The sequence below is a fragment of the Artemia franciscana genome, chromosome 18 (assembly GCF_032884065.1).
Source record: "Artemia franciscana chromosome 18, ASM3288406v1, whole genome shotgun sequence".
Taxonomy (NCBI): Eukaryota; Metazoa; Arthropoda; class Branchiopoda; order Anostraca; family Artemiidae; genus Artemia; species Artemia franciscana.
In genome coordinates this window covers 33134969-33161499 of record NC_088880.1, presented here as the reverse complement: position 1 = coordinate 33161499, position 26531 = coordinate 33134969, and the positions used below count along the sequence as shown (strand labels likewise).

General features: G+C 35.6%; 1 protein-coding gene across 1 annotated transcript in view; it reads right to left on the bottom strand.

Moving 5' to 3' along the window:
• The window catches only part of LOC136038895 (rho-associated protein kinase 1-like), a gene marked incomplete in the record, with an annotated part of 131202 nt that overhangs the window by 49153 nt on the left and 55518 nt on the right, over nucleotides 1–26531 (bottom strand). The window contains 3 exon segments of the mRNA XM_065722371.1: nucleotides 467–950; nucleotides 5669–5827; nucleotides 13813–14013. Coding sequence (XP_065578443.1) covers nucleotides 467–950; nucleotides 5669–5827; nucleotides 13813–14013 — 844 coding nt within the window.

Genomic DNA, 26531 nt, shown 5'->3' with positions numbered 1-26531 from the left:
CCTAGAGAAATCCGTAAAGGTAAATAGAAATATTATGCGCAAAAGCAAAAGGGTGGCTCGTTTCCAAGCTCTTCAAAGGATCCATCCCTTCCAGGCTGAAGAACCAAGAAACCGAGATCTTCACCTAACGGTTTAGACTGCAAAGTCTGATACTGGATCCTTTACCTTTTTGACACTTATACTAGTTGTACCTTATTGGTTTCCCCCCCCCCCAAAAAAAAAGTCATGAAACCCACTTAGTGCCCTCGCGGTTACTTGTTATTTTTCTTTGTGTTGATTTTGTTTTTGCTTGGTCTTATCTTTTGTTTTCTAATGCTCAGCATATGACTTTGCAAGCTTCTTAAGTAAATCTAAAACCAGCTAATAGCGGCCTGTTAATTGGCCCAATATTCAAATTTTTTATAAAGCTTCGGCATTAGTTCTAACATAGCTTCTAAAAAACTTAAAAGCAAATTAAGAGACTTACCCTTAACCTCTTCTGTATTCTCTTCCTCTCGGAGTCCGGCTTTCGCTCTTTTAGTTTGTGTGTGAGAGTCAACCTCCGCATGATACTTCTGCGTCATCGACCTTAGTTCATAATCTAAAGAAGCACCTTTCTTTTCAAGCCGAACCACTTCCTCGGCCAACCTTCGACTCTCTTCAACTGCATGCTTCTCTTTATCACTGAGCCTCTCAACCTCATTTTGAAGTAATACTTTTTGTTTCTCTAGTTCAAGAGACCTTTTAGCCTCCTGAGACCGACCTGATCGTTCATTATCCACAATCGAATTCAGTGAAGATATTTCAACTTCGAGTTGATCGCGTGTTTTCTGAAGACAGGAAAATCGTTCCATCAGATCTTCTATTGCTTGCTCTTTATTTACAAGATTTAAGTTTGCGTCAGCAAACTGTCTTCGAGTCTTGTTATGACTATCTGATTCAGCTTTTAACTTCTCATTTAATTCTCCAACCTGAAATGACAAAATTTAAATAACATTAAAACAAAAATTATTAAAAAATAAAACATTAATGTTAAAAAACAACATTAAAATAAAATGCTGTGAGCCGAAAGACGAACGTTTTATATATAGTTTCCGTTTTTTATTTTTTATTTTTTTTCTGAAGGTTGATGCAAAGAAAATAAGAGATTACTGTCCAATAATTATGTTGTCAAAGCATGCTTTAACTTCGTTAGTTTACGTCAGTGACCCTTTTTAATAAGCAAATCACATTATCTCTAAAGAAAAATATGATTTCCTCGGAAGTCAAGTTACATTATTTTTTAAGTAAATAAAACTTTTTGAAGAGACAAGATCTGACCCTTTTAGAACTTGATCTGTTCCATTGAATCCTAAGTAAAAGTTTACTCACCTAAAGAGGGCAAAAAATCTACCAATAGCTTTTCACGAGTAGACTCTATTTCACCTTTCACTGACTCTCAACAATTTTAGGCTCTTTTAGTGCTCATTACCTTAAATCTTTTTCACAGTTAAAAAAAAGTTTGAAAGAATAGAAAGATAAGTCTACAAACCAAGATTAGAATATTGGAAGCTACAGCGATGACTGTACAGTGCTGACAGTGGTCAAATATGGCTCTGAAGCATGGGCACTCCGAAAAGCATATGAAAATTTACTAGATGTTTTCCAGAGAAATTGCCTACGGATTGTTCTGGGTACCAGGCTGACTGACCGTATTTCAAACAGTAGGTTGTACGAAAAGTGTGGTTCAATCCCGCTTTCTGGGGCTATAATGAAAGAAAGGTTGAGATGGCTAGGCCACGTTCTACGGATGAAGGATGACAGATTACCGAAGATTGTCCTTTTTGGCCAACCGTCTGGGGCTACACGGAAAGCAGGTCGTCCTTGTCTGGGTAGGGAGGATGTCATAAATAAAGATTTAAAGGAAATGGGAACTTCTTGGGAGGGTGTAAAGAGGGAGGCTTTAAATAGATTAGGTTGGAGGAGGAGCGTGCGTAGCTGTGTTGGCCTCAGGCGGCTTGGTGCTGCAGTGAGTTATTAGTAGTAGTAGTAGTAGTAGTAGTATGTCCAGCGAGATAAGGTGGTGATGAGCCTCCTGGAGAAAATCTCACTGGTGGTGTGACATGACTATGGCTTAGCATCCCAAGTTAGCCTACCCAGTCCTGATCAACTCCTTTCTCGAACGCATCTATGGTTTGAGATTGGATGGTGTAGGCTGTTCCAGTGAGCGACAGCGTGTACAGAGAAGTGCTGGCGCTCACGTCTATGGCAACGGGGGACTTGCAGCTTCTTTGTGCCACCTCTTGTTGTACTTGCAAGGAATGAAGAGAAAACTTGACTTGAGAGGTCATTTTCTAGCAGTTTACGAGTAGCGATTGCGTCTCTTCTCTTCCTTCGATAGACTAGGTTTGGGGAGTTTGAGGGACATAAGGCGTTTCTCATACGGCTTGTCTCACAAAGCTGTTATGAGCTTCGTTGCTCGCCTTTGGACACTCTCGAGCGCTTTAACGTCTATTTTATAATGGTGAGACGCAAGGGTCATTCCAAATTCCAGGTGGACGTACAATAGTTTTATACAGCTTCCTAACCACACACGGCTTCCTTTCGTTTTATGAGCACTAGTGCTCGGTTTCCTTTAGCAACTTGAGCTCGTGTGTGGCTGTGGAACTTAAGTTCGTTATCGAAAATAACCCCAGGTCCTATCCCTCACTTACAGCTTCAAATAGGTAATCTCCAATATGGTAAGGTCGTCTAGGGTTGTCGTGTTCAAGATTGCAGGACTTTGCAATTTGACACGTTAAACTGCAAACCCCACTCAGATGACCATCTAGATAGTTCATTAAAATCTACTTGCATAGTTGAGTAATTGGGGCTAATTTAGCCCTGTCCTAAGAGCTTGTAATCACCAGCATATGGTGTCAGTGGGTTTTTTAGATGAGTTGTACAGTCGATAATATGAGCAACGTAGGCCCCAGGATTGTACCCTGTGGAACTCCACTAATGAGAGGAATTTCATCAGAATTAACAGTCTTACCAGTGGCGTCATAAACTACTACCCTCTGAGTTCTTCCAGTAAGAGAACTGGAAGAACTGGAGTTCTTCCAGTTGCATTCAATCCATGCAACTATATCTTCAAGCACCCTGTATGCTTCCAGTTTCAGGAGAAGAAGCTGATGCTGTACTTTATCAAAGGCTTTCGCTTGATCAAGCAATATGATATCCAATGGAAGGCCATCACCCAAGAGTCTGGTCACAAAGTCATACATTCAATGAGGTGTGTTTTGATTGTGCAACCTTTACGGAAACCATGCTGAATTTTTGAGAGTGACTGATTTCTTTCAAGGTGAGAGACCAGAGCGTCATTTATGATGCTCTCAAGGACCTTACACACGACAGAAGTAAGACTTATAAGGCGATAATTATTATCTTGGTCCTTTTTCTCTTTCTTGAAGGTGGGCTTGATGTTGGCCTGCTTCCATTTATTTGGGAGCACTTTGGAAGTGAGTGACATCCCAAACATCAATGCTACTGGCTCAGCAATTTGTTCAACTGTTTTTTTTTTATAGTCTGAGTCGTAGGCTATCTGGTCCAGCCGGTTTGTTCACAACTACTCTTTTAAGCCTTTTCAGATCATCCTCTATACTTATAGTTGCCTTGCACATTGGTTCTCGGATTGGTTGCTCTGGTAAAGTGGATGAAGGGCTTGTTATGGGCTGAGTGGAGGAATTTTAATGTCTAGTCTGTTAAATCCCAATTGTAGAACAACAATGAAATTATGAAATCTAGTTAGCCTTCAATTGACTATGCCTTTTTCCTACTTTTGCCTACTATTTCTGATTTCATAACACTCTTGTCCTGTAAAAAAAACTTAGGCTCCTTAAATGACTAACTTGAATCATTACATAGAAGTGGTAAAAAAAAGTGGTAAAGAATATAGCATTACACAGTCCCTATTGGTGGTGCTGATCTATATTTCATGGACCTTCAGCCCAGAACTGCAATGGAGGGGGACACACCATTCTGCACCTTTCATATATTTCACAGGTTTTTACAGATACCCTTTTGGAGCTGGATAAACTCTTGCGAAGCTTACAGTGTCACACCCCTAAAACCAAGGTCCAAACCAAATAGCCACCGACACTAAGATTCAAATCCTGTTCTCACGGATAAAGGATTTCAAGTGTAGCATGCTAACCACTCGCCTAGGACAGAAATTGCTGTCAAAGTAATTCTGTTGGAGGCTTATACAGATTGTAAATCAGGTTCCAGAGGAAATATTCTAGGGAGGGGGAGAAAAGGGGACTTTCTGGCACAATTTGAAAATTGGTCAGCAATTAAACAAAAAGACAAGCTTTTTCAACTGAAATTAAGGAGCAACATTAAAACTTAAAATAAGCAGGATTTATTCCGTATATGAGGGGTAGCTGTACCTTGTTCAACGCTCGCTCTTTACGCTAAATTTTTGACTTTGCCACAATTCCTTAAGAAAGAATACTCAAACAAAAGGCCCGTTGAGTTTGAAGAACTATTTCCTACATAATAACTTAAACTAGGTACCGTTTTCCCAGAACACAATAATATTAAAACACAACATTAAAACTTGAAATAAGCAGGATTTATATATAAGGGGGAGCTGTACCTTCTTCAACGCTCGCTCTTTACGCTAAATTTTGAATTTGAAGAAGTATTTCCAATACAATACCTCAAATTAGATGCCCTTTTCTCAGACCACACTGCCTTTCAATGACGAACAAATAAACGTTCAAATGGGGCCTCCTCTGATTGGTCACACCAATCATCACTTGGTCTAACCTCCCCGTACATACGACGCGTCACATTGGCTAATGGGGCTTACAATGGGATAATTATCTTGCATGTGCTCTCATTATCTATTGCTTACTGTCTGTTGAATGTACAAGAATAGGTATTTATCAGACTATTGCAATCGCAATTCAAACGCCACTTCTACAACGCAGAACACTGGTATGCAGTACATAGGCTGTTATTTTCGAAGGGCTTAAGTCTATTTCGACCCAAATTGGAATTTCTTCCAATCTTTTGGTTTTTCAACTGTCTAAATTGGTTATAAAGTAGTTAGAGCAAAGTTTTTTATGTAGATCATAGGCTACTTTGTCTAAGATTCAAATTAAACGTCAAATTTATTTGGATCCGTTCTGGAAACTTCGATAAGTAGCCAATTTTTGTTGGTTTTGATACTATTTTGATTATTTAAAAAGTAATTAGAGCCAGATATGTAGAACAGACATTAGATTTTTTTTTCTGATGCAGATAAGTATGCTGTTTTGGTAGAAAGCTGTTGCTTGGACTCACTATAAAGAAAAGGTGAAAACAAAAATACCAATACACATAGTTTTATGTATTTTTGCTTAGTATTTGCTTAGTAGCACTAGATGGCAGTTACCCTTAACTGACTTGTGCTTCCTCTCTTGTCAGTTTCTTGTTTTTCTTATTATCTTTTTCTTATTACATAGCTAATTATTTTTTTTTCTTATTATGGTTTCTCATCAGTTTCTTAGACACAACTATTTCAGCTTTGCTTTCAGTTGTTCTTCCATTTTAAAAATACAGTTGCAGTGGATTAGGCATGTACAATTTTAGTTTGGAGGTGGAGTAGATGGTTTAAATTATTTACTAATAAGAGGCCAACTACTGAAAGTGAAGATATCTTAAATACTTAGATGATAGTTACCTGTTTTTCCAGAGTTGATATCCTGTCAGTCACTTGTTGATTTGACGTCTGCTCCCGCGTTCGACGATTCTGCTCATCTTCTAATCTTTTCCTTGTTTCAAATAAACTTGATTCTAACTTCTTCTTGTTTTCCAATTCATTCTCGTGCTTTCTTTGAGCCTTTGAAAAAAGGAAATAGGAATTAGAATTGAAAAAAGGAAATAAGCCTTGGAAAAACAAACATGGAAAGAATTCAATTCAAGGTTTTCTTGTTTTCCAATTCATTCTCGCGCTTTCTTTGAGCCTTTGAAAAAAGGGAAATAGGAAATAAAAAGAAAAAAAGGAAATGAGTCTTGGAAATTTGGAAAGAATTCAATTCTGACTTCTTCTTGTTTTCCAATTTATCCTCGTGCTTTCTTTGAGCCTTTGAAGAAAAGAAAATGGGTAATAAAAAAGAAAGAAAAGAGCCTCAAAAAAATTTTTGAAAAGAATTCGATTCTAACTTCTTGTTTTCTAGCTTATTCTCGGCTTACTTTAAAAAAAGGAAATAGAAAATAGAAAAAAAGGAAATGAGCCTTGAAAAAAAATGGAGAGAATTTGATTCTAACTTCTTCTTGTTTTCCGATTTATTCTTGTGCTTTTTAAAGCCCTTGAAAAAAGGAAATAGAAAAAAGAATAGAAAAAATAAAACAAAGCTTACAAAAAAAAAAATCAAAAGAATTTAATTCTGACTTGCTCCTGATTTCTAATTAAATTTTCGTGCTTTCTTTACGCCTTTGACAAAAGGAAAAAGTTTGAGATACAAAAACAAATCAATATACAAAAGGAATGAAAAAAAAGTGGGAAGTTAAGCTATAGGCAGGTCCACAATAGGGATAAATCGAGACCCGCGGACGATTTCACTAAATAGTCAAAAGGAAGATGAGAAAAAGGGTAGACTCTCCAGACTGCTCTGGGATGACGTCGCGAAAAATGATTTTGAACATTTCTTGGTTTTATTTGGAGGCGGTGACATCCAAAGCTGGGTGGTGAGAACAGCGTGGAAAGGAGGAGTCTTCTCTAGGACGTGGACCTATGAAGGGTCAAATACCTGAACAAGTTTATGAGTACAGCAGTCCCTTGAAATATTCTTGTGATGTTTTTGATTAAGATAAAATAAAGTTAGTTTTTTTAAGGGGTCTGGGGTCCCCTTTTATAGGGCTCTGCCATGCCTTTGAGGAAAAAAAGTAGAATCACTCTTCAGGACACACTGCAAAACTTCCGGACAATCAAAGATATTCCGGACAATCAAAGATGGAACAATTTCAAAGATAGAAATGCATTACAGAAAAAAATTAAAAGAAAAAAGAATGAATGAAAACCAGCTTCAAGATAAAAAAAAAAAATAGTAAATACTAACACAGTACATTGGTTTGTGATACCATCAAACCAATATCTCTTCTTGAAAACAACCCTTAGTCATATTCATCAGTGGAAACAGGCATTTGAACTTGGCCCAAACTGACCCTATCGTCGACCCTATTTCGGTTAAGCACCACAATGCAGTTTAACTCCTATTAGCCCTCTTGTACCTTATTGTTGTCAATTATAACACAACTCTTATGATTAACTGAAGCAATCAAAGGCAAGTTTAAAACGTAAAAGTTAAAATAACTATTTTCGGGAAAAATAATATTACTTTTCTAAAGATATTACAATTTCAGATATAGCTGGAAAAACAGAGGAAGGGGGAGGGGGCTAGCTGGTCTACTAGTGGCACTTCTCTAGTAGCAATTTGAAATAGTAAAAAAAAAATACTAGACGTAGATAATTTCTAAGACCACTGCTTTTCCATTCACGAAAAATTAAGCAAAAAATAAAGAAAAAAGTTGTTAAAAAAAACAGATACAAAAATAAATAACATATCTTTTGTTGTGTTATTTTTAAAAAACAATTGTTTTTATCTCAATTTTTTCCGTTAAGAAAGGCTCCCAGACGTGGGGCCAAAATATTCAGACTTTTTTTTATTAAAGAGTTGTTTTGTTTTTATTTATTGTTCACTGCTTTGTTGAAATTAAAACCCGTTTTTCTAGTTTAATTTTTCGTAAAAGAAATGTTAATTAATATTTCAATAGTAATTCAATTCATTATAGATATTTATTAAAAAAGCTTATTTATGATTCTCAACCATTCAAAAAGACTCAATTGCATAAATTGGTTCTTTTTTTCTCTCTTTCGTATTGTTTGTTATGTTATTGATGTTACCATGTTCTACTATGACATATTGACGGTACGTGATGTGACTATTTGTCACAAATGACGTTATGTGACGTTGCGTGACAAAAAACGTACGTGACGTTAAGTGATGTGTTTAATATCGATTTAATCCCTTTATCCAAGAATAAACTAATCAGTTTTACAGAGAATGTACTGAGAGGGGTAAAAACAGAAGAGAGAAAAAGTGCACAGTATAAAAAAAACAAGAAAATACTAAATGTTTTATAAGCTAAATGAAATTAATATTTGTGAAACAAAGCTTTTCAGAGAAAACTGAATAGGAATGTTAAAACCTAAAAGAAGCCGAAATGAAGTCATAGAATAAGTCAAAATTTAACCGAAGATATGAATAAATGAAACTTAAAACGAACAGAAATTAAAATGAATAATCGAGTCAAGCTTAAAAGGAAAACAAATTACCAAAAAAGAAAAATTGGGTTGCCCATCCCCCTCAAACAGTCAAAGGGATAGTGTCATCTATAATCTGAAAACGAAAAAAATCTCGAATAATAACATTCAAAGAATAGCATTTCAACTTGCACGGATTATTTTTGCTATATATAATTTTACTAAAAAAAAAATCAACTTACTTCATAAGTCTAATCATGTAATGAATTTTCATCAATATTTTTTCCTATTCAAAAATTCTTTTCTTTCAAATATGTACATTTCAAGTGGCAGATTTTTTACTTATTAATTAAAGATAAAATTTTTGCCATAATAAATTTTTGATTACGTTTAGTGATACTTATATTGACAATAAAAATCTTATTCCGTCGAATGCACGCTTGTGAAGAATTTGAATTCCGTGCCTGAGTAGTGTTATCATATTGTCAAAAAGCACAGTAGTAGTCTGGTGTAAATCAGAAATGAGTAGCAAACGTCAGAGACAATCGCCGAGAAAAGATCTAGATTGCTGCAAAGCATGTGATATATGGTTGTGCATTGAATGCATTGAAATGAGTAAGTTGGAGTATGATTTGTTTAAAAAGATGACACGTCGTCTTCGGTCAATCTGGCATTGTCCTATCTGTAAGCAAAAGAGCTCTGGAACTCAAGGAATAACACCCAATGAGATGAAAGACATAATAAAGAGCGAAATTAGGTGTTCATTTTGAACAATCGAAACAAAACTTCAAGATAAATTTGAAAAACTACTAAAACCAATAAGTGATCGATTAACAAAGATGGAAAAAGAAGTTTCTGCCAAATGTTCTGTTGAGGATGTAGAGAAGCACGACACTACATCGCTCAAAGTCGAATTTGATAACCTTAGTGAAAAATTGAAAAACGAAATAAATAGCAAAGAAACAGCTGATGATATACTGGAAGATTTAATCATGAAGCAGAAAAATTTAGTTGTATTCGGAATCCAAGAAGATCAAAACTGTACTAATAAGAGGAGTCAAAATGAGGTTGATTTAAAGCTCCTGAATCAAGTAATTTTGCAGAACTGCCCTGTCAATTGTTCATTAACAGTTCGTTTGGGAAGACTGAATAACAGAAAATGTCGTCCGATCAAACTATTTTTCCTTAGCCCCATAGAACGTGATGCTGCTTCTTCCTTCTTGAGTGGCAATCTAAACAGCATAAAATCCTCATATCCCGACTTTTAATTTTTCTCATGATTGCCCAAAACTGGAGCTTGCTCAAAAGAAAAGGCATAATGCTCTAAAAGAGGAACTTAACCAAAAAGTGGCAGCCGGAGAAGTTCTATCGTAGACGTAGACAATTTCTAAGACCACTGCTTTTCCATTCACGAAAAATTAAGCAATAAAAAAAAGTTGCTTTTAAAAAAAATAACAAATACAAAAATAAATAACATATCTTTTGTTGTTTTATTTTTTAAAAACAATTGATTTTTTTCTTTTATTTCAATTTTTTCCGTTAAGAAAGGCTCCCAGACATGGGGCCGAAATATTCGGATTTTTTTTTATCAAAGAGTTGTTTTGTTTTTATTTATTGTTCACTGCTTTGTTGAAATTAAAACCCGCTTTTCTAGTTTAATTTTTCGTAAAAAATGTTAATTATTATTTCAATAGTATTTCAATTCATTATAGATATTTATAGATATTATAGATATTTAAGATATTATAATTAATATTATAATAAATAAGCTTTTTATGATATATTAATCATAAAAACCTTATTTATGATTCTAAACCATTCAAAAAGACCCAATTGCATAAATTGGTCCTTCTTTTTTCTCTTTCGTTTTGTTTGTTATGTTATTGATGTTACCACTTTCTACTATGACATATTGACGTTACGTGATGCGACTATTTGTCACAAATGACGTTGTGTGACGTGTTTAAAAAGTGATGTGTTTAATATCGATTTAATCCCTTTATCCAAGAATAAACTAATCAGTTTTACAGAGAATGTACTGAGAGGGGTAGAAACAGAAGAGAGAAAAAGTGCGCAGTATAAAAAAAACAGGAAAATACTAAATGTTTTATAAGCTAAATGAAATTAACATTTATGAAACAAAGAAACAAACCTAAAAGTAGCCGAAATGAGGTCATAGAATAGGTCAAAATTTAACCGAAGATATGAATAAATGAAACTTAAACGAACAGGAGTTAAAATGAATAATCGAGCCAAGCTTAAAAGGAAAACAAATTACCAAAAAATGAAAATTAGGTTGTCCAACCCCCTCAAACAGTCAAAAGGATAGCGTCATCTATAATCTGAAAACGAAAAAATTTTGAATTACAATATTCAAAGAATACTATTTCAACTTACACGGATTATTTTTGTTATATATAATTTTACTGAAAAAAATAATCAAATTTACTTCATAAGTCTAATCATGTAACGAATTGTCATCAATATTTTCTCCTATTTAAAAATTCATTTCTTTCAAATGAATCTGCCACATTTCAAGTGGCAGATTTTTTACTGATCAATTAAAGATAAAATTTTTGCCATAATAAAATTTTGATTACGTTTAGTGATACTTATATTGACAATAAAAATCTTATTTCGTCGGAAGCACGCTTGTGAAGAATTTGAATTCCGTGCCTGAGTAGTGTTATCACATTGTCAAAAAGCACAGTAATAGTCTGGTGTAAATCAGAAATGAGTAGCAAACGTCAGAGACAATCACCAGGAAAAGATCTAGATTGCTGCAAAGCATGTGATATTGGGCTAAAGGATGATAGTTGTGCCCTTTCATGCGATATGAGCGATGAACGGTTGTGCATTGAATGCAGTGAAATGAACAAGTTGGAGTATGATTTGTTTAGCAAGATGACACGTCATCTTGGGTCAATCTGGCATTGTCCTACTTGTAAGCAAAAGGGCTCTGGAACCCAAGGAATAACACCCAGTGAGATAAAAGACATAATAAAGAGCGAAATTGAGTGTTCATTTTCAACAATCGAAACAAAGCATCAAGATAAATTTGAAAAACTGCTGAAACCAATAAGTGATCGATTAACGAAGATAGAAAAAAAAAGTTTCTGCCAAAGGCTCTGTTCGGGATGTAGAGAAGCACGATACTACATCGCTTAAAGTCGAATTTGATAACCTTAGTGAAAAATTGAAAAATGAAATAAATAGCAAAGAAACAACCAATGATATACTGGAAGATTTGGTCATGATGCAGAAAAATTTAGTTGTATTCAGACCTCAAAAAGATCTAAACTGTACTACTAAGAGGAGTCAAAATGAGGTTGATTTAAAGCTCCTGAATCAAGTAATTTTGCAGAAATGCCCTGTCAAATGTTTATTTACAGTTCGTTTGGGAAGATTGAATAACGGAAAATATCGTCCGATCAAAATATTTTTCCGTAGCCCCATAGAAAGTGACGCTGCTTCTTTCGTCTAGAGTGGCAATTTAAACACCATAAAATCCTCATACCCGACTTTTTAATTTTTCTCATGATCGCCCAAAACCGGAGCTTGCTCAAAAGAAAATGTATAATGCTCTAAAAGAGGAACTTAGCCAAAAAGTGGCAGCCGGAGAGTCGGGCTGGAAAATCAGAGAAGGAAAGGGTGGCCTAGAACTTGTAAAAATCAACTCTTTCGAGGTGAAAGTAGCTCGCAAATCCCTAGGGAACAGGGAACTAGGGAAATCCCTAGGGAAACCTAGGGAACTAGGGAAATCCCTAGAAAAATATTTCCTTGTGCTCTACACCAATGCAAATACTTCATCGAGAAAAGTTGAAGAATTGCAGTCAGCGATGTCAGCGCATAAGCCTCATGTTGTTACCGAATCTTTGCCCAAGAATTGTGCACAGCCAGAAGCATATTTTCGACATTTTGAAGGTTATACTTTATTAGTGAATATTAACAATAAACGTGGAATTTTTGTTTATGTTCATTCGTTGCTTAAGTACACAGAAGTAAATGAACCCTTAGCTCTGAGTATTAATGAATGTTTAGCGATTGATGTAAAAGTTCCTAGGTCTACAAATGGTATTAGAATTGTTACACTGTATACATTCCTAGTGTTAATGAGTTATCTCTGAGCAATAATGCACATTTATTACAGTATCTTCGCAATGTTTCAACGGTTAGTGCAAGGGATCATTGGTGGGTGGTTTTAACCTATCTTCCATTGATTGAAAAACTCAAATAACCTTCCTTTCTGATCAATCATTTGAGCATCATTTCCTTCAAAAATTGTATGACACGTACCTATGCCAACACATTCAGGAGCCTACACGATTTCGGGATGAGTTGAATTCTTCTGTCCTTGACTTGGTAATGACAAAATCTCCTGACGATGTTAGAAATATTGAAATCCTACCTCCATTAGGAAGAAGTGATCACACCATTCTTAAACTGTCATTAAAATGTTCAGGTGATGATTCTACTCCTCAAAAGCAGATCCTTAAGTATAATTACACTAAAGGTGAATATGATTCTTTCCAAAATTTCGTTTTATCATTAAATATCATGGAACAGTTGAAAGAAAATAATTACACTGTTAATGAAGTATTTGAGGTGATTCATGAACCTTTGGTAGTGGGTCAAGACAAGTTTATTTCGACTATTGTTAATAGGCAGCTCTGTAAAAATAGGCAGTCTTCCTCGAGACATTCTACAAGCTATTAGAGAAAAAAATGACAAGTGGCGTGAGCATATTAAAATAAGAAGCACCGAGTCATGGATAAGATACAAGAAATAGAGCAGTTTGGCATCTTTGGTCAAATCGTGAGTCACTTGAGTCTTCTATCATTGTATCGGCTAAGAGTTGCCCAAAAACGTTTTGGGAATATATAAGAAAAAACCAAACTTCACAGTCTCCATCCTCAACTTCATTCACTGACCCAGGAACACAGACAAATATATACAATGATAATGAAAAAGCTGAGCATTTTAATAAACTTTTTTCATCTGTTTTTACACGACCCCACAGTGAAACTTCTACTGATCCTGTTTTTTCTTCTAATACTCAAATAGATTTTGATGATTCTGATTTTAATGATCAACAAGTTTTTGAGGTCTTGAAGCATCTTGACACAAATAAATCACCAGACATTCATGGATTTTCGAAACATATGATCCTTGCAATAGAACTAACTTGGTAGCTCATTCTTAATGAATATTCCTCCTAGAAATAATACCCCCCCCCCAACATGTTGGTCCAAAGCAACCACCATATAAGAACCTGAAAAATAAGCTTATAATTTAACTTTGCAATTTTTTTATTATTATTATTTCTCTCTCCTTCAGAACATCGTTTAACACCAGTCCCTTCCGTAACCAAAATACTTAGGCCTGCACTAAATAAAACCCAAGAAATCCCTTATCTTTAAAATCTTGAGAGAACTTGGAGTGTTAGGTCCTTCTCGGGTCTATGGCTCACCTCCAAGATGTTATAAGCTGGGTACAACTCATCAATGCCTGGTTATACCGCATAGCGATTCCAAAACAATAATGACAAAAATAATACATACTTCCTTTAATTCGTGCCTTAAAAGGGCAGCTTGCTTTTCAAGTTCCCTATGTTCGTTACTCATCAGCTCCTGCATCCTCGTTGTGGAGTCAAGCTCTCTCACGACTGCTTGATATTTCGACTCCAGCTCCTCCAACCTCTGACGGAGTTTTAAGGCTTGTTCAGCTCCAAGCTTATTGTTATTATTTTCTGAGGAGGAGCCCTAAAATAAATAAAAACATCATCACGTGGTAAAATAGGGTAGCACAGCAACTAAAAAAACTGAGCTTCTAAGAAGCGAAGCTAGTTTGACTACATCCGGACAAAACATTTTTATAATTAAATTCAGATAATTAAAGTAATTCAAAATCATTAATGATAATTTATTGAGACTCATCAATCATCATGAATTACAAATTTATATTATAATCGACGTTCTACTGAAGATCACTGTAAGTTTTTACTCTATACAAAGCCTTATTACGACTATACTAAAATAATTAAGCGAATAAAATAATTCAAATGATTAATAACAAATAATTAAGAATTACTAATCATTGAAAATTAAATTAAGCAAATGAATAATTGCATTATAATCATTCAGCATTTAAAAAAACTAGAAAAAACTTAAACTGATTATATCCTAGTTGACTTTTTCCTAAAGATCCCTGTAACTATTCTAGTCGACTCTTAGCTGATCTTAGAATCACACCGCTGACCTCTATTCCAAACCGAATAACTAACGACATTAGGATTCGAACCCCCCCCCCCCCCCGTCCTAAAAGACAAAGGATTTCAAGCCCAGCGCGTTAATCACTAGGCTAGGACGGCCAAATGTCATTTTTAACCACATATCATATCAACCAATGTCATTCATTTCTATAAAGAAAAAGACAGTGCGATGAACATTCAATAAGTTCGACTAAATTCTGTTCCCATTTGATCAAACTAGTTTTACACAGTCATAAGCAGCCAGGTAAAAAGGTATGAGTAAATAAAAGGTATAGTAAAGGTAAATAAAAGGTATGGTAAAGGTAAATTAAAGGTATGAGTAAATAAAATAAAAGGTATGGTAAAAAGTATGAGTAAGTTCACCCTTCTCAAAGAGATTTTGTTCTTGTACTTAAGGCAGGACGGACTCGCAAAGAATCTTCCTATACCTCCCATGTTAAACATTTGGAGTTTGCCTGACGTTCCTGAATTAGTGATTTTGGCGGTTTTTATGTTAATAGAAGTAAAAAAATCTGGTGAATATTTTGGAATAATCAAATCTTAAAGCCGACAATTATTTTTTTTATAATTCCAAAATAATTATAAAACCTATTTCGGGTTTGCATTCTAGATTGCTATGCTTGACATTGTTGTTGTGGGGTATCAAAAAATAGAGCAAAAAATTTTCTATTCATCAATAAGAAACTTTTTTCTATAATATATACCTCCTGGCTGCAGTCCCTTCAAATACTTTACATATTTGTGTTCCGAAATCAAAATTTCCCCTCAAAAGGTTAGATTGAGCTGTAATCGGAGCATCTATGAATGCAAAAATTACACCAAGGGGCTAACCACTCGGATTGTTCAGGAGCGATTCAGTCAACCATTATTTAGTTCTAATAGGTTTAAACAGAGTCTAGAGAAGAAGTAAGGTGCAGACACCAAACTGCCGGTTAATGAATATATAAGAAAATTGTATTGTATAAATAATTAAGGATAAGCTGCGTCTAATCCTAGAGATAAATTGAACACAGCACAAGGGCTGAATAAGAAGCAAAGGTTTTATTTTAAAAAGATTGATCTATCGTTTTGGTTTAATTAAAATAAATTCAGGACAAATTTATGTATTGTAGTATAAGTACAATTTTGCATAATCTTCGTACTGAAATAAGAATTAAAAATATATAAAACAAGCTAATTAATAACTAATGAATGAAACAAAATAACTAATGAACGAAACAAAATGTCCCCAGAATATTTAAATTTGTTATAGCAAGACCCGAGTCTTGCTGTAGAATTACCAAAGCAAACTACAAAAGCAGTCAATGACCAGTCTCAAGTCCAAGGCCTTTCCAAGAAACAATCCAACCCCTTGGTAAATAAACCCCGATAAAAATTACCCATACTAAAGCAGTCAAATGACCAGTCTCAAGTCCAAGGCCTTTCCAAGAAACAATTCAACCCCTTAGTAAGCGAACCCCGATAAAAATGGTCAAAACCCTAATAAAGTTCTTATATAGTTCTTGTTATTGACCACAGTAACATGGGAAAAAAAAGAAATATGCGAGGGCTCCATTTGCCAAATGTGCAGGCCCATCGTGAAAAGTTGAAATTAAATTATCGGGCTAGAGGCAGACCGCGTTTACCAAAATATATGTTAGAAAACTTAACGGATGCTTCGGTTCACGACGAATCAAGTTCCGAAGGAATTGGAACAAATTCCCCTTTTGTGTTGAAAGTTATCACTTCTGGAAGAAATTTGGGGTCAGACCTTCTAAAAGGCTCACGCTGGATTGTGGATCTGCCTTACCTTTTTGAGAATTATGAAAAGCTCGTGATTCGCCACATGTAAGTTTTTTCTTTGTCTTTCATTTTACGTCATTGATTTACTGCTATCAAAATTATTAGAATGGGGAATTATTCTGGGTTGCAATTAATACAACTTGTACCTTGTTAATTCTTGATAATTGTCTTTTCTGCTATAGAGAAAGAATGTTTGATAACTTTTAAAGATATTTTCATCCCAAAACAACAGAACGCTCTGACGGTATCTACTTAGGTTGGTCACCATTGTTGGTTTTACCAACAATTTAAAGCTTATATAGAATAATCGGCAGTTGTTTCGCTATTTCTTTAGCAATCTCATCTTCTTACTCAAGTTCTGGCTCTTCTCTTGTCATATTTCACGGGTTATCTATCACATTGTTTTCAAATTACGGTTTAGACAAGACAAGATTTATTTCTACAAAACGGCTATCACAAGCCCAAAAGGGCCAAATTCACATTTTAGTATCAATAAAAAAAATTTAAAAAATGGTGAATGCCAATCAGTAATAAATATCAAACCAGTTTAAACTCATAAAATTGCAATCAGTAAAAAAGTCAAACCATAAAAAGTCGTAAATTAAAACCGGGAAAACAAATTTAAACAAAATGACAATGTAGTTTACCTTGCAAGAATTTTAAAGTTTGCAGTTGCAAAATAAGCATTAAAACTACAAGTTAAAAGTGGAGCGATTAGAGCGAAGGGTTAGTAATTTAAAATTTCAAATATGTGAAGAATGAACGTTCTTCTATATCTTCCAGTGGAAACTCTTATTTGGGCAAGAAGGGGGATTTTTGTTGAATTAGAACGTGGGGCAGTGGCGAATGCAGGGGGCACCCTCCCCCTGACATATTAGTAGATTTGTGGTTGGGACCGCTTGCTCTGGTTCTTTTAGGGACGATTTTTTTTTATTTGGTTTTTAATAGTCGAGTTTTTAGTATGTGTTTAGTTATTAAGGCTGTTTCTTTTTGCAAACAAGTTTGAAACAAGGTTTCAGTTACTTTTTGCAGTCTCTATTAGATTTTTATTAATGACACATGTCCCCAAAAAATATTTAATTAAATTTAAGTTTATCAAGGGGATCTGTCCGTATTACCACAAATGCCAACTGGGAGGCGAAAATCTTCATTCGTAAGAAGGGGAGATTTAAAATTCTGACTTAATCCGTTGCTAATAGCAACAATAAGAAAGCATTATATTTCTATTTCTTTGTTCTATTTTTCCTGCTACACCATCAAACGAACTATTACTTAATATTTAATCAACAATTAGTTCCAAAGAATGTATGATACCAAGATATGGTACTAATTTTTTTTTTTTTTTGACAATACAAAGTTTAAGTAACTCGCTATAGTCGCCAGAAGTGCAAATGCTAAAAATTATGCAGAAAAGATTAAATATATTATTTTTTTGTAGAGGGTGAACAACCTTTTAATTGTGTTTTATGGCGAGGTGGTTCTTATAAACTTACTTTTTTTGTATCAATATTTCTAATTGACTTTAATTTCAATAGAACTCATCAGATTTTATATTAAATTAAAGTCCATGTCCACTACCTACCCACGACTTACAATTGTTGCAGCTCCCTTTAAATTGCTGGTATTTCTTTGTGCACAAGTTTATCAGAGTAACCTTTCATGTACAGCCCCCCCCCCCAAAAAAAAAAAAATCCTAGATCCGCCTCTGACGTGGCGGGTGGGTAAACATTCACTAGGGAAAAGAGAAGTAGTACAAGGGTTATGCACGATATTGTTGGCAAAATAATAAGGAAATTTGTACTCTCATTTCCTTAAGGATGACTAGATTTGCTCACCGAAGAAGGGAAATGTAAGGCCCTTTACCCTGTTTGAAAATAATTCTTAGACACGTTTTTGAACTGCCTCTATTCTGTCCCACAATTCATTGGACATGCCAGAATGGCAAAACAGAGAAACAGAAAAAAAAACACAAAAAAAATGTATTAATCCAAAAACGTTCAGAAATAAAATGAAAAAAAAAAGTTTTTTAACTGAAAGTAAGGAGCGACATTAAAACTTAAAACAAGCAGAAATTACTCTGTATATTAAAAGGTTTTCTCCCTTCTCAACGCTCTGCTCCTTACGCTAAAGTTTTTTACTGTTTTAAAAAGTAAACTTGAGAAAAAGAGTCAAACTTTAGCGTAAAGAGCAAGGTGTTGAGGGAGGAAAAGCCCCTTTGATATACGGAGTAATTACTGTTCGTTAATTTTGCTCCTTACTTTCAGTTAAAAAACTTCTTTTTATCATTTTATTTCCAACATAAAGCGAACTTACCAGGAGAGTTAATTTCGAACAGTTCGTGGTAACGAACTGTAGTAAGGAGCGACCCGGCTCAATAGTAACCAAAGCTCTAAAAACAGAATTTTGATATCAAGAGTTACATCTCAAGAATCGCACTTTTATGCCGATTTTAAATATGTGAGTTTCATCATCAAGTTTAGTCTTACCCATCAAAAGTTACGAGCCTGAGAAAATTTACCTTATTTTCGAAAATGGGGGAAACCCCCTAAAAGTCATTTAATCTTAAAGAAAGTAACACCATCAGATTCAGCGTATCACAGAACCTTATTGTACAAGTTTCAAGCTCCTATCTAAAAGAATGTAGAATTTTGTATATTTTGCCAAAACACAAATCCCAGATGCGTGTTTATTTATTTAATTCTTTTTTCCAAGGGTGATTGTACTGACCCAGTGGTCTTAAAATTTTGCGAGAGGACTCATTCAAATGGAAATGAAAAGTTCTAGCGCCCTTTCTAAGTGACAAAGCAAATTGGAGGGCACCTAGGCCCCCTCCCACGCTCATTTTTTCCAAACGTCGTCCGATCAAAATCCTGATATAGCCATTTTATTCAGCATAGTTGAAAAACCTTATAACTATGTCTTTCAGGACGACTTACTCCCCCAAAGTCCCCATGGGAGAAGCTGCAAGTTAAAAACTTTGACCAGTGTTTGCACATAGTAATGATTATTGGGAAGTGTACATACGTTTTCAGTGGGATTTTTTGGTTGGAAGGAGGGGTTGAGAGGAGGAGGTTATGTTGGGGAAACTTTCCATGGAGGAATTTGTCATGGGGAGGAAAATTTTCCATGAATGGCAGGGGGCAGGATTTTCTAGCATGATTTAAAAAAAACAATGAAAAAATAAATATGAAAAAGTGTTTTCAACTGAAAGTAAGGACCAGCTGTAAAACTTAAAACAAACAAAAAATATTACACATATAAGGGGTTCATTTCCTCCTAATCTCTCACTCTTTACGCAAAAGTATTTTTTAGTAATTTCAATTATTTATTCTACGGCCTTTGTGATTCAGGGGTCATTCTTAAGGATTTAGGACAAAATTTAAGCTTTAGTGTAATGAGCGAGGTATTGACAAGTAGGCGAGCCCCCCTTATATACGTAATAGATACCTGCGAATATAGAAGTTCGTTAGGTAAGCTAATTCGTAAGTTACGTATATTTTTACTAATGAAAACCATCGTGAAAAACTAAAAGCTCTAGTTGCCTTTTTAAGTATTAAAAAATTGGAGAGCAGCTGGGCCTCCTTCCCCGCTCATTTTTCTCAAAATCGTTCGATCAAAATTATGAGAAAGCCGTTTAGCCAAAAAAAAATAAAAATTCAAATTTCGTTTTAATTATTCATCTGCGCAGAGCCGAAATCAAAACATGGATTAACTAAAAAACGTTCAGAAATTAAATAAAAAACGAATTTTTTTAAATGAAAGGAAGGAGTAACATTAAAACTTAAAACGAACAGAAATTACCCAGTATATGAAATGGGCTGTTCCCTTCTCAACGCCCCGCTCTTTACGCTAAAGTTTTTACCATATTAAACAGTAGAGTTGAGAGAAAGAGTCAAACTTTAGGGTAAAGAGTGTGGCGTTGAGGAAGAAACAGCCTCTTTCATATACGGGATAATTTTTGTTCGTTCTAAGTTTTAATGTTGCTCCTTACTTTCATTTAAAATACTTGTTTTTTTTATCTAATCATTAAAAAGTACGGATAAAGGTTCTGAAAGAATGTCCGCAAAGGCTTTAAAGGATTTGAGAAATAAACTAGCTAATTTGATCCTCCTAACTCATAAAAGCATATTGGTATTTTTAATCGTACTAATAAGAACTTAGTGAATTACTCGAATAAAAATTTAAATGATAGTTGAGATGCAACTGAATTTGGGGCACGGATTTTTACTTTGAATTTGATTTTAGGGAGTCAAGTGAGACTTAATTTTTCTTGGAATTTGGTTAGTAATTTCCGTTGGAATTTGGTAAATCGACACGGGTCTGTTTAGAGGGCATTTCCAGTCATGCCCCAAAGGATTTTGTAAAGTTTTGAAATACTTGGCTTTCCTGATTGGTAGTTCCAGGACAGTATTTTGGCTTGGTTACATACATAAATAAAATTGGGTGGTTTAATCTGACAATGAAATACAACAAACTTTCGGTTAGATCGTATAATTTCCACTTCTCACCCATTTCTAGCTATATTTTATATTTTATTTCATATTTTAATTGCCCTACATCGCTCACTACTCTACATACTACCTATCCTTTTTGAAGCTATAGCACTTTCCTTTCTACCAAAACAATAAAATCGCTACTTTACTATTTTACTTCCTCACAACTAATTAGCATTTTATTTACAGGTGCCAAGACATCAATTTGGTTTCAAATATGACATTTTCTAAAGAACATAGAGCTGGATTGCGCTCAAGACTCATCTTCAAATGCGAATCATGTCATGAGGAAGCCACAATTCACACAGAAAAACCTTGCTCCTAGAAGGCTTAAAAAAAAAAGACTCAACAAAACCGTAGTCAAAAAACGGGAAAGGACTGATTTTGATAGTGTGAATACTATCAGAAAGAAACACAAAACAGAAACAGGAACAGTAAGTGTCAACAAAGAGGTAGTGGTTGGTGCAATAAATGGTGAATGACTCACGCCCAGGTTCAAGAACTTTTCTCTACCATTGGAATAAATACCCCGTCTCAAAAAGTCTTTACGAAATTTGAGAAAGAAATTTGCGTAAAATTGGAAAAAGCTCTCTATGACTATCTTATCGAAAATGGGAAAACCGAGCGAAGGATGGCAATGGAAGCAGGTGAAAAATTTCACCCAAATGGAGCTGTAGAGACATGTGTTATAGTTGATGGAAGCTGGTGTACACCAAGTTAGGGGAATAGATATCGTGCACTCTCAGGCTGTGGAGTGGTGATAGGTTTCTATTCGAAGAAACTCTTAAATCGAGGAATTAGGAACAAATATTGATGTACTTGCGTGAAATACAAGCATCAAGTAAATAGATCTGTTCCTGAACATAAATGTTTTATGAACTGGCAGGGGCCCAGTACAGGTATGGAGTCAGATATATTAGTTGACGCATTCCGAATAGCAACATCCATGCACAATCTAAGATATACTCGATTTGTTGCCGACGGCGATTCGATTACCCATTCTGAAATTATAGCAAGGGTACCATATGGGAGAAATATAGAAAAAATTGAGTGTGCTAATCATGCGTGCAAATGCTTGGAAAACAGACTATATAAGAATCAGCATGAAAATGCCGAATGCAGAAGATTTCTTAGTGCTGCAATAATAAAGAAATTGTGTGATTTTGCCAGAAATGCAATTGCATTTGCCACCACAGAGAAGAAAAGCGTGAAGGATCTCATCATTGCGCTGAAGACAATTCCTCTCCTTTTTTCCCGTGGCGACCATAGATTTTGTCCTACACGCTGCTCGTTTTCCGGGAAAGTTCTACAGGTCAATCCTGAAGACACCCGTAGCATACGACGTAAAAACTGTCTGCTCGAAAGCGCCTTTTCACTAATGCTTCCACAAAACTCCCTTCAAAAGAAATCAGGGAGCCAACCGGAGCAGACAAAAACTACGGCTCGAACGCAACTGCTCTGGATCTTGATTGCAGTGCGCTCGAAATTGCAAAAACAGATTTTTTTTTTAATCATCTCCAATGTATTGCAACAGAAATCCTCAGTATCGAAAAAGCCACTAGGCTTCAGAGAAATCCTATCGATAATAACTGGATAGAATACAGAAAAAAACAGAATTACAGCTTCCGTAGCTGGTGCTGTTTGTAAAAGGCGGTTGAAGACTGTAGGTTCATTAGTTCGGCAGCTGCTGTATCCCAGAAACCACCAAACAAAGGCAATGGAGCATGGTCAGATGTATGAGCCTGTAGCTATTGCAGCTTTTGTAAAGAAAATGGGTTGCATTGTGAACTCTGCTGGGCTTTTCATTCAAAAGGAATATGGGTTTCTAGGGGCCAGTCTGGGCGGGATAGCAATTTTTCCTTCGGGTGAGAAGGCTCTTTTGGAGGTAAGGGCTTACATTGGAAGAGTGGATAGCGCTTAAAAATATATGTTTTGAAAAGAAAGTTAATAGTGAAATAAAGCTGAAAAGAACACATGACTACTATTACCAAGTTCAAATGCAATTGGAATGTTGTGACATTGATTTTGTATACCTTGTAATATTTTTAGGGGAAGAGGAATTATATTATGAAAAGATTGGTCGTGAACGTGAATTCTGGTCTAACAAAATGCTGCGAAATCCACAAAAATTTTATTTTGAGGCACTGTTACCAGAAATTGTCGACGGAAGGTTGCCAAGAAGTATGGAGATACGAGAACCGTTTATATAAATCCAACTGTGCTAAGTATGGGTAGTTATCATGTGTCATTACAGTCTTATCCGAATACAAATTCAGATATACAAATACTCAAGCAACAATCGAACTTTAGAATATTTTTTAATGAACCCGTATGGATAAGCTAAATAAAAAAAAACAAGTTTTTTTTAACTGAAAGTAAGGAGCGACATTAAAACTTAAACGATCAGAAATCACTTCGTATATGAAAGGGGCGGCTGCCTCCTCAACGCCCCGCTCTTTACGTTAAAGTTTTTTACTGTTTTAAAAAGTAGAATTGAGAGAAAGAGTAAAACTTTAGCGTAAAGAGCGGAGCGTTGAGGAGGGAGCATCCCCTTTCACATACGAAGTAATTTATATTCGTTTTAAGTTTTAATGTTGCTCCTTGCTTTCAGTTAAAAACATGTCTTTTTTTATTTAATATCTGAACGTTTTTGAACTAATGCATGTTTTGACTTTGGCTCTCCACAGATTAATAATAAAAACGAAATTTCATATTTATATGGCTTTCTCATAATTTTGATAGAATCACTTTGAGAAAAAAGGAGCAGGGGAGGAGGCTTAGTTGCCCTCCAATGTTTTGGTTACTTAAAAAGGCAACTAGAACTTTTAATATTTTACGAACGTTTTTGCTAGTAAAAGATCTACGTAACTTACGAGTTAGCTTACGTAACGAACTTCTGTATTCTGTTAGTGTTAAATTTTAATGCTGCTCCTTACTTTCAGTTGAAAAAACTGTTTCATATTTATTTTTGTATTGTTCTATTTTGAAATAAGGCTAGAAAATCCTGCGCTCCCTTCATGGAAATTTTCTTCCCCATGACAAATTCCTCCATGGAAAGTTCCCCCAACATAACCCCCTGTTCTCAAACCCCCCCCCCCCCACCCAACCAAAAATCCTCCTGAAAACGTCTGTACATTTCTCAATAACCATTACTATATAAACACTGATCAAAGTTTGTAACTTGTAGCCCCTTCCACGGGGATTCTGGTGGAATAAGTCGTCCCCAAAGACACAGTTATAAGGTTTTTCGACTATGCTGAATAAAATGGCTATCTCACAATTTTAATCGGGTGACTGTGGGAAAATAATTAGCGTGGGAGGAGGCCTAGGTGCCCTCCAATTTTTTATATCACTTAAAAAGGGTACTATATACTTCATTTTTTTATATATAATTCACTTGTATATAACTTCATCTACGTTGGAATGAGCCCGCTCGCAACATTCTATGACAGCTGGTTCGATATAATCACCCCTGGAAAAAAAGTCCATATTTTTGCTGATAGAAGCTTAACACTTCCACGGTAGATTTCCCTGATAGGCTGATTCGGATGGGTATAATTTTGGTTTTATTACTTTTATCGGGTGTTTCCCTCTATTTTCTAAAATAAGGCAATTTTTCTTAGACTCGTAATTTTAGATAGGTATCTCATATATTTAAAGTCAGCATTAAAATGCGATTTTGTTCATGTAGCTATTGGTATCAAAAATCCGTTTTTTAGAGTTTTGGTTACTATTGAACCGGGTCGCTCCTTAGTACAGTTCGTTACCACGAACTTTTTGATAAAATGAAATAAATTTGTCACTTCGCTGCGAGCAATTATTTAAATTACATTTTTCTAAATAGGTCTGCATGAAGTAAAAACCCGAAAATATGTACTTTTTATTTGTAATTTCCACAATTTTATACCGCGTCTCCTGGCAAATAATGATGACCAGACCACAGGCACACACGCAGGCGAGGGATTCGCCGAGGGATTCACCTTAAATTTGTATAATGCTTAATTTTCTCAGCGAAATGTTTAATTTTCCTGTGTTTTCCTGGTATTTCTTTCGTAAGAGTTGAACCCCTCTCCTCCAAAAAAAAAAAAATCTCGAATAATAATTTCCCTAATTTTCTCCTCGAATAATAGTTCTTTTCCAAATAAATATTCCTATTTACTTGTCGAATTACGAAGAATGAATATACATTAATCGTAATTTTCAGTGAGAAACCCCTTGAGTTTAATGACGGCAGTGAAATCTGATAACCTTGAGTATTTGTGTGATTTGCCGCGATTGAAAAAGAACTGAACAGGCAGTATAATTTCTGGAGGAGCGTCCGGCCTTAACCGTTTTCTGCTTTATATGCAGCTGATAATGATTATATTCAGCTGATAATATGGCAGTATGAGCTGTATGCGTCATGAAGTTGTTTGTCGACTGACGTCATGTTTGTCAACTGATGAAATTACATACAGGGACATCGGGACACAAATGACGACCGGGACACAGGGAATATAAATGACGACCGGGAACCTCAAAGAGAAATTACAGACTGGGAAACCCGGACACAAATCACGCCCGGGACACAGGGAATATAAATGACGACGGGGACATAGGGACACAACTACAACGGGGACGCCGGGGGCACAATCGGGATATATAAATGACGACCGGGACACAGGGATTGTTCGAATAGAAATTACAGACCGGGACACCGGGACACAGGGAATATAAATGACGACCGGGACAGTCGAAGAGAAATTACAAACTGGGACACCGGGACACAAATGACGACTGGGACTTGCTTCGCGCCCCCCCCAAGCCCCCCCCCCGCGCGTAAGTCGTTACGCGCCATATTAGTTACGCGCCATTGTAGTTGTGTCCCTGTGTCCCACCTGTGAATAGAGATAGATATAAATATATGTTTTTAACTACGTAAAACATGCGAATATACAACATTCTTCGCTGTCCCATTGTCTGTGCTTATAAATAGATTGTCAGGTTTACCGACTCTTGAACATGCAACATATAATTGTCCATGGGAAAAACAATCCGTATTCAGATCTATACCTGATGATTCTAATGATTACCCTTGAACATTGTTGATGGTGATTGCTAATCGAACATTCCCTGTGTCGCCGTCGTCATTTATATATCCCCCTGTGCCCCCCGGCGTCCCCGTTGTAGTTGTGTCCCTGTGTCCCGGTCGTCATTTATATTCCCTGTGTCCCGGTCGTCATTTGTGTCCCGGTGTCCTAGTTTGTAATTTCTCTTTGAGTGTCCCGGTCGTCATTTATATTCCCTGTGTCCCGGTCGTCATTTTTGTCCCGGTGTCCCGGTCTGTAATTTCTATTCGAACAATCCCTGTGTCCCGGTCGTCATTTATATATCCCGCCTGTGCCCCCGGCGTCCCCGTTGTAGTTGTGTCCCTGTGTCCCGGTCATCATTTATATTCCCTGTGTCCCGGTCGTGATTTGTGTCCGGGTATCCCAGTCTGTAATTTCTCTTTGAGGTTCCCGGTCGTCACTTATATTCCCTCTGTCTCGGTCGTCATTTGTGTCCCGGTCTGTAATTTCTTTTTGAGTGTTTTTTCTTTTTAGTTTTTTTTTTTAGTTTTTTACCTTTTTTCTTTTTTCAGTTTTCTTTTTCTTCTTTATTTTTCAGCGTCACTATGAAGTACATATCGATGAACCTTTGTTTTTTTAACTTAAATCTGGTAGGCATTGATGACCTTATCCAAGTCAAAATTCCA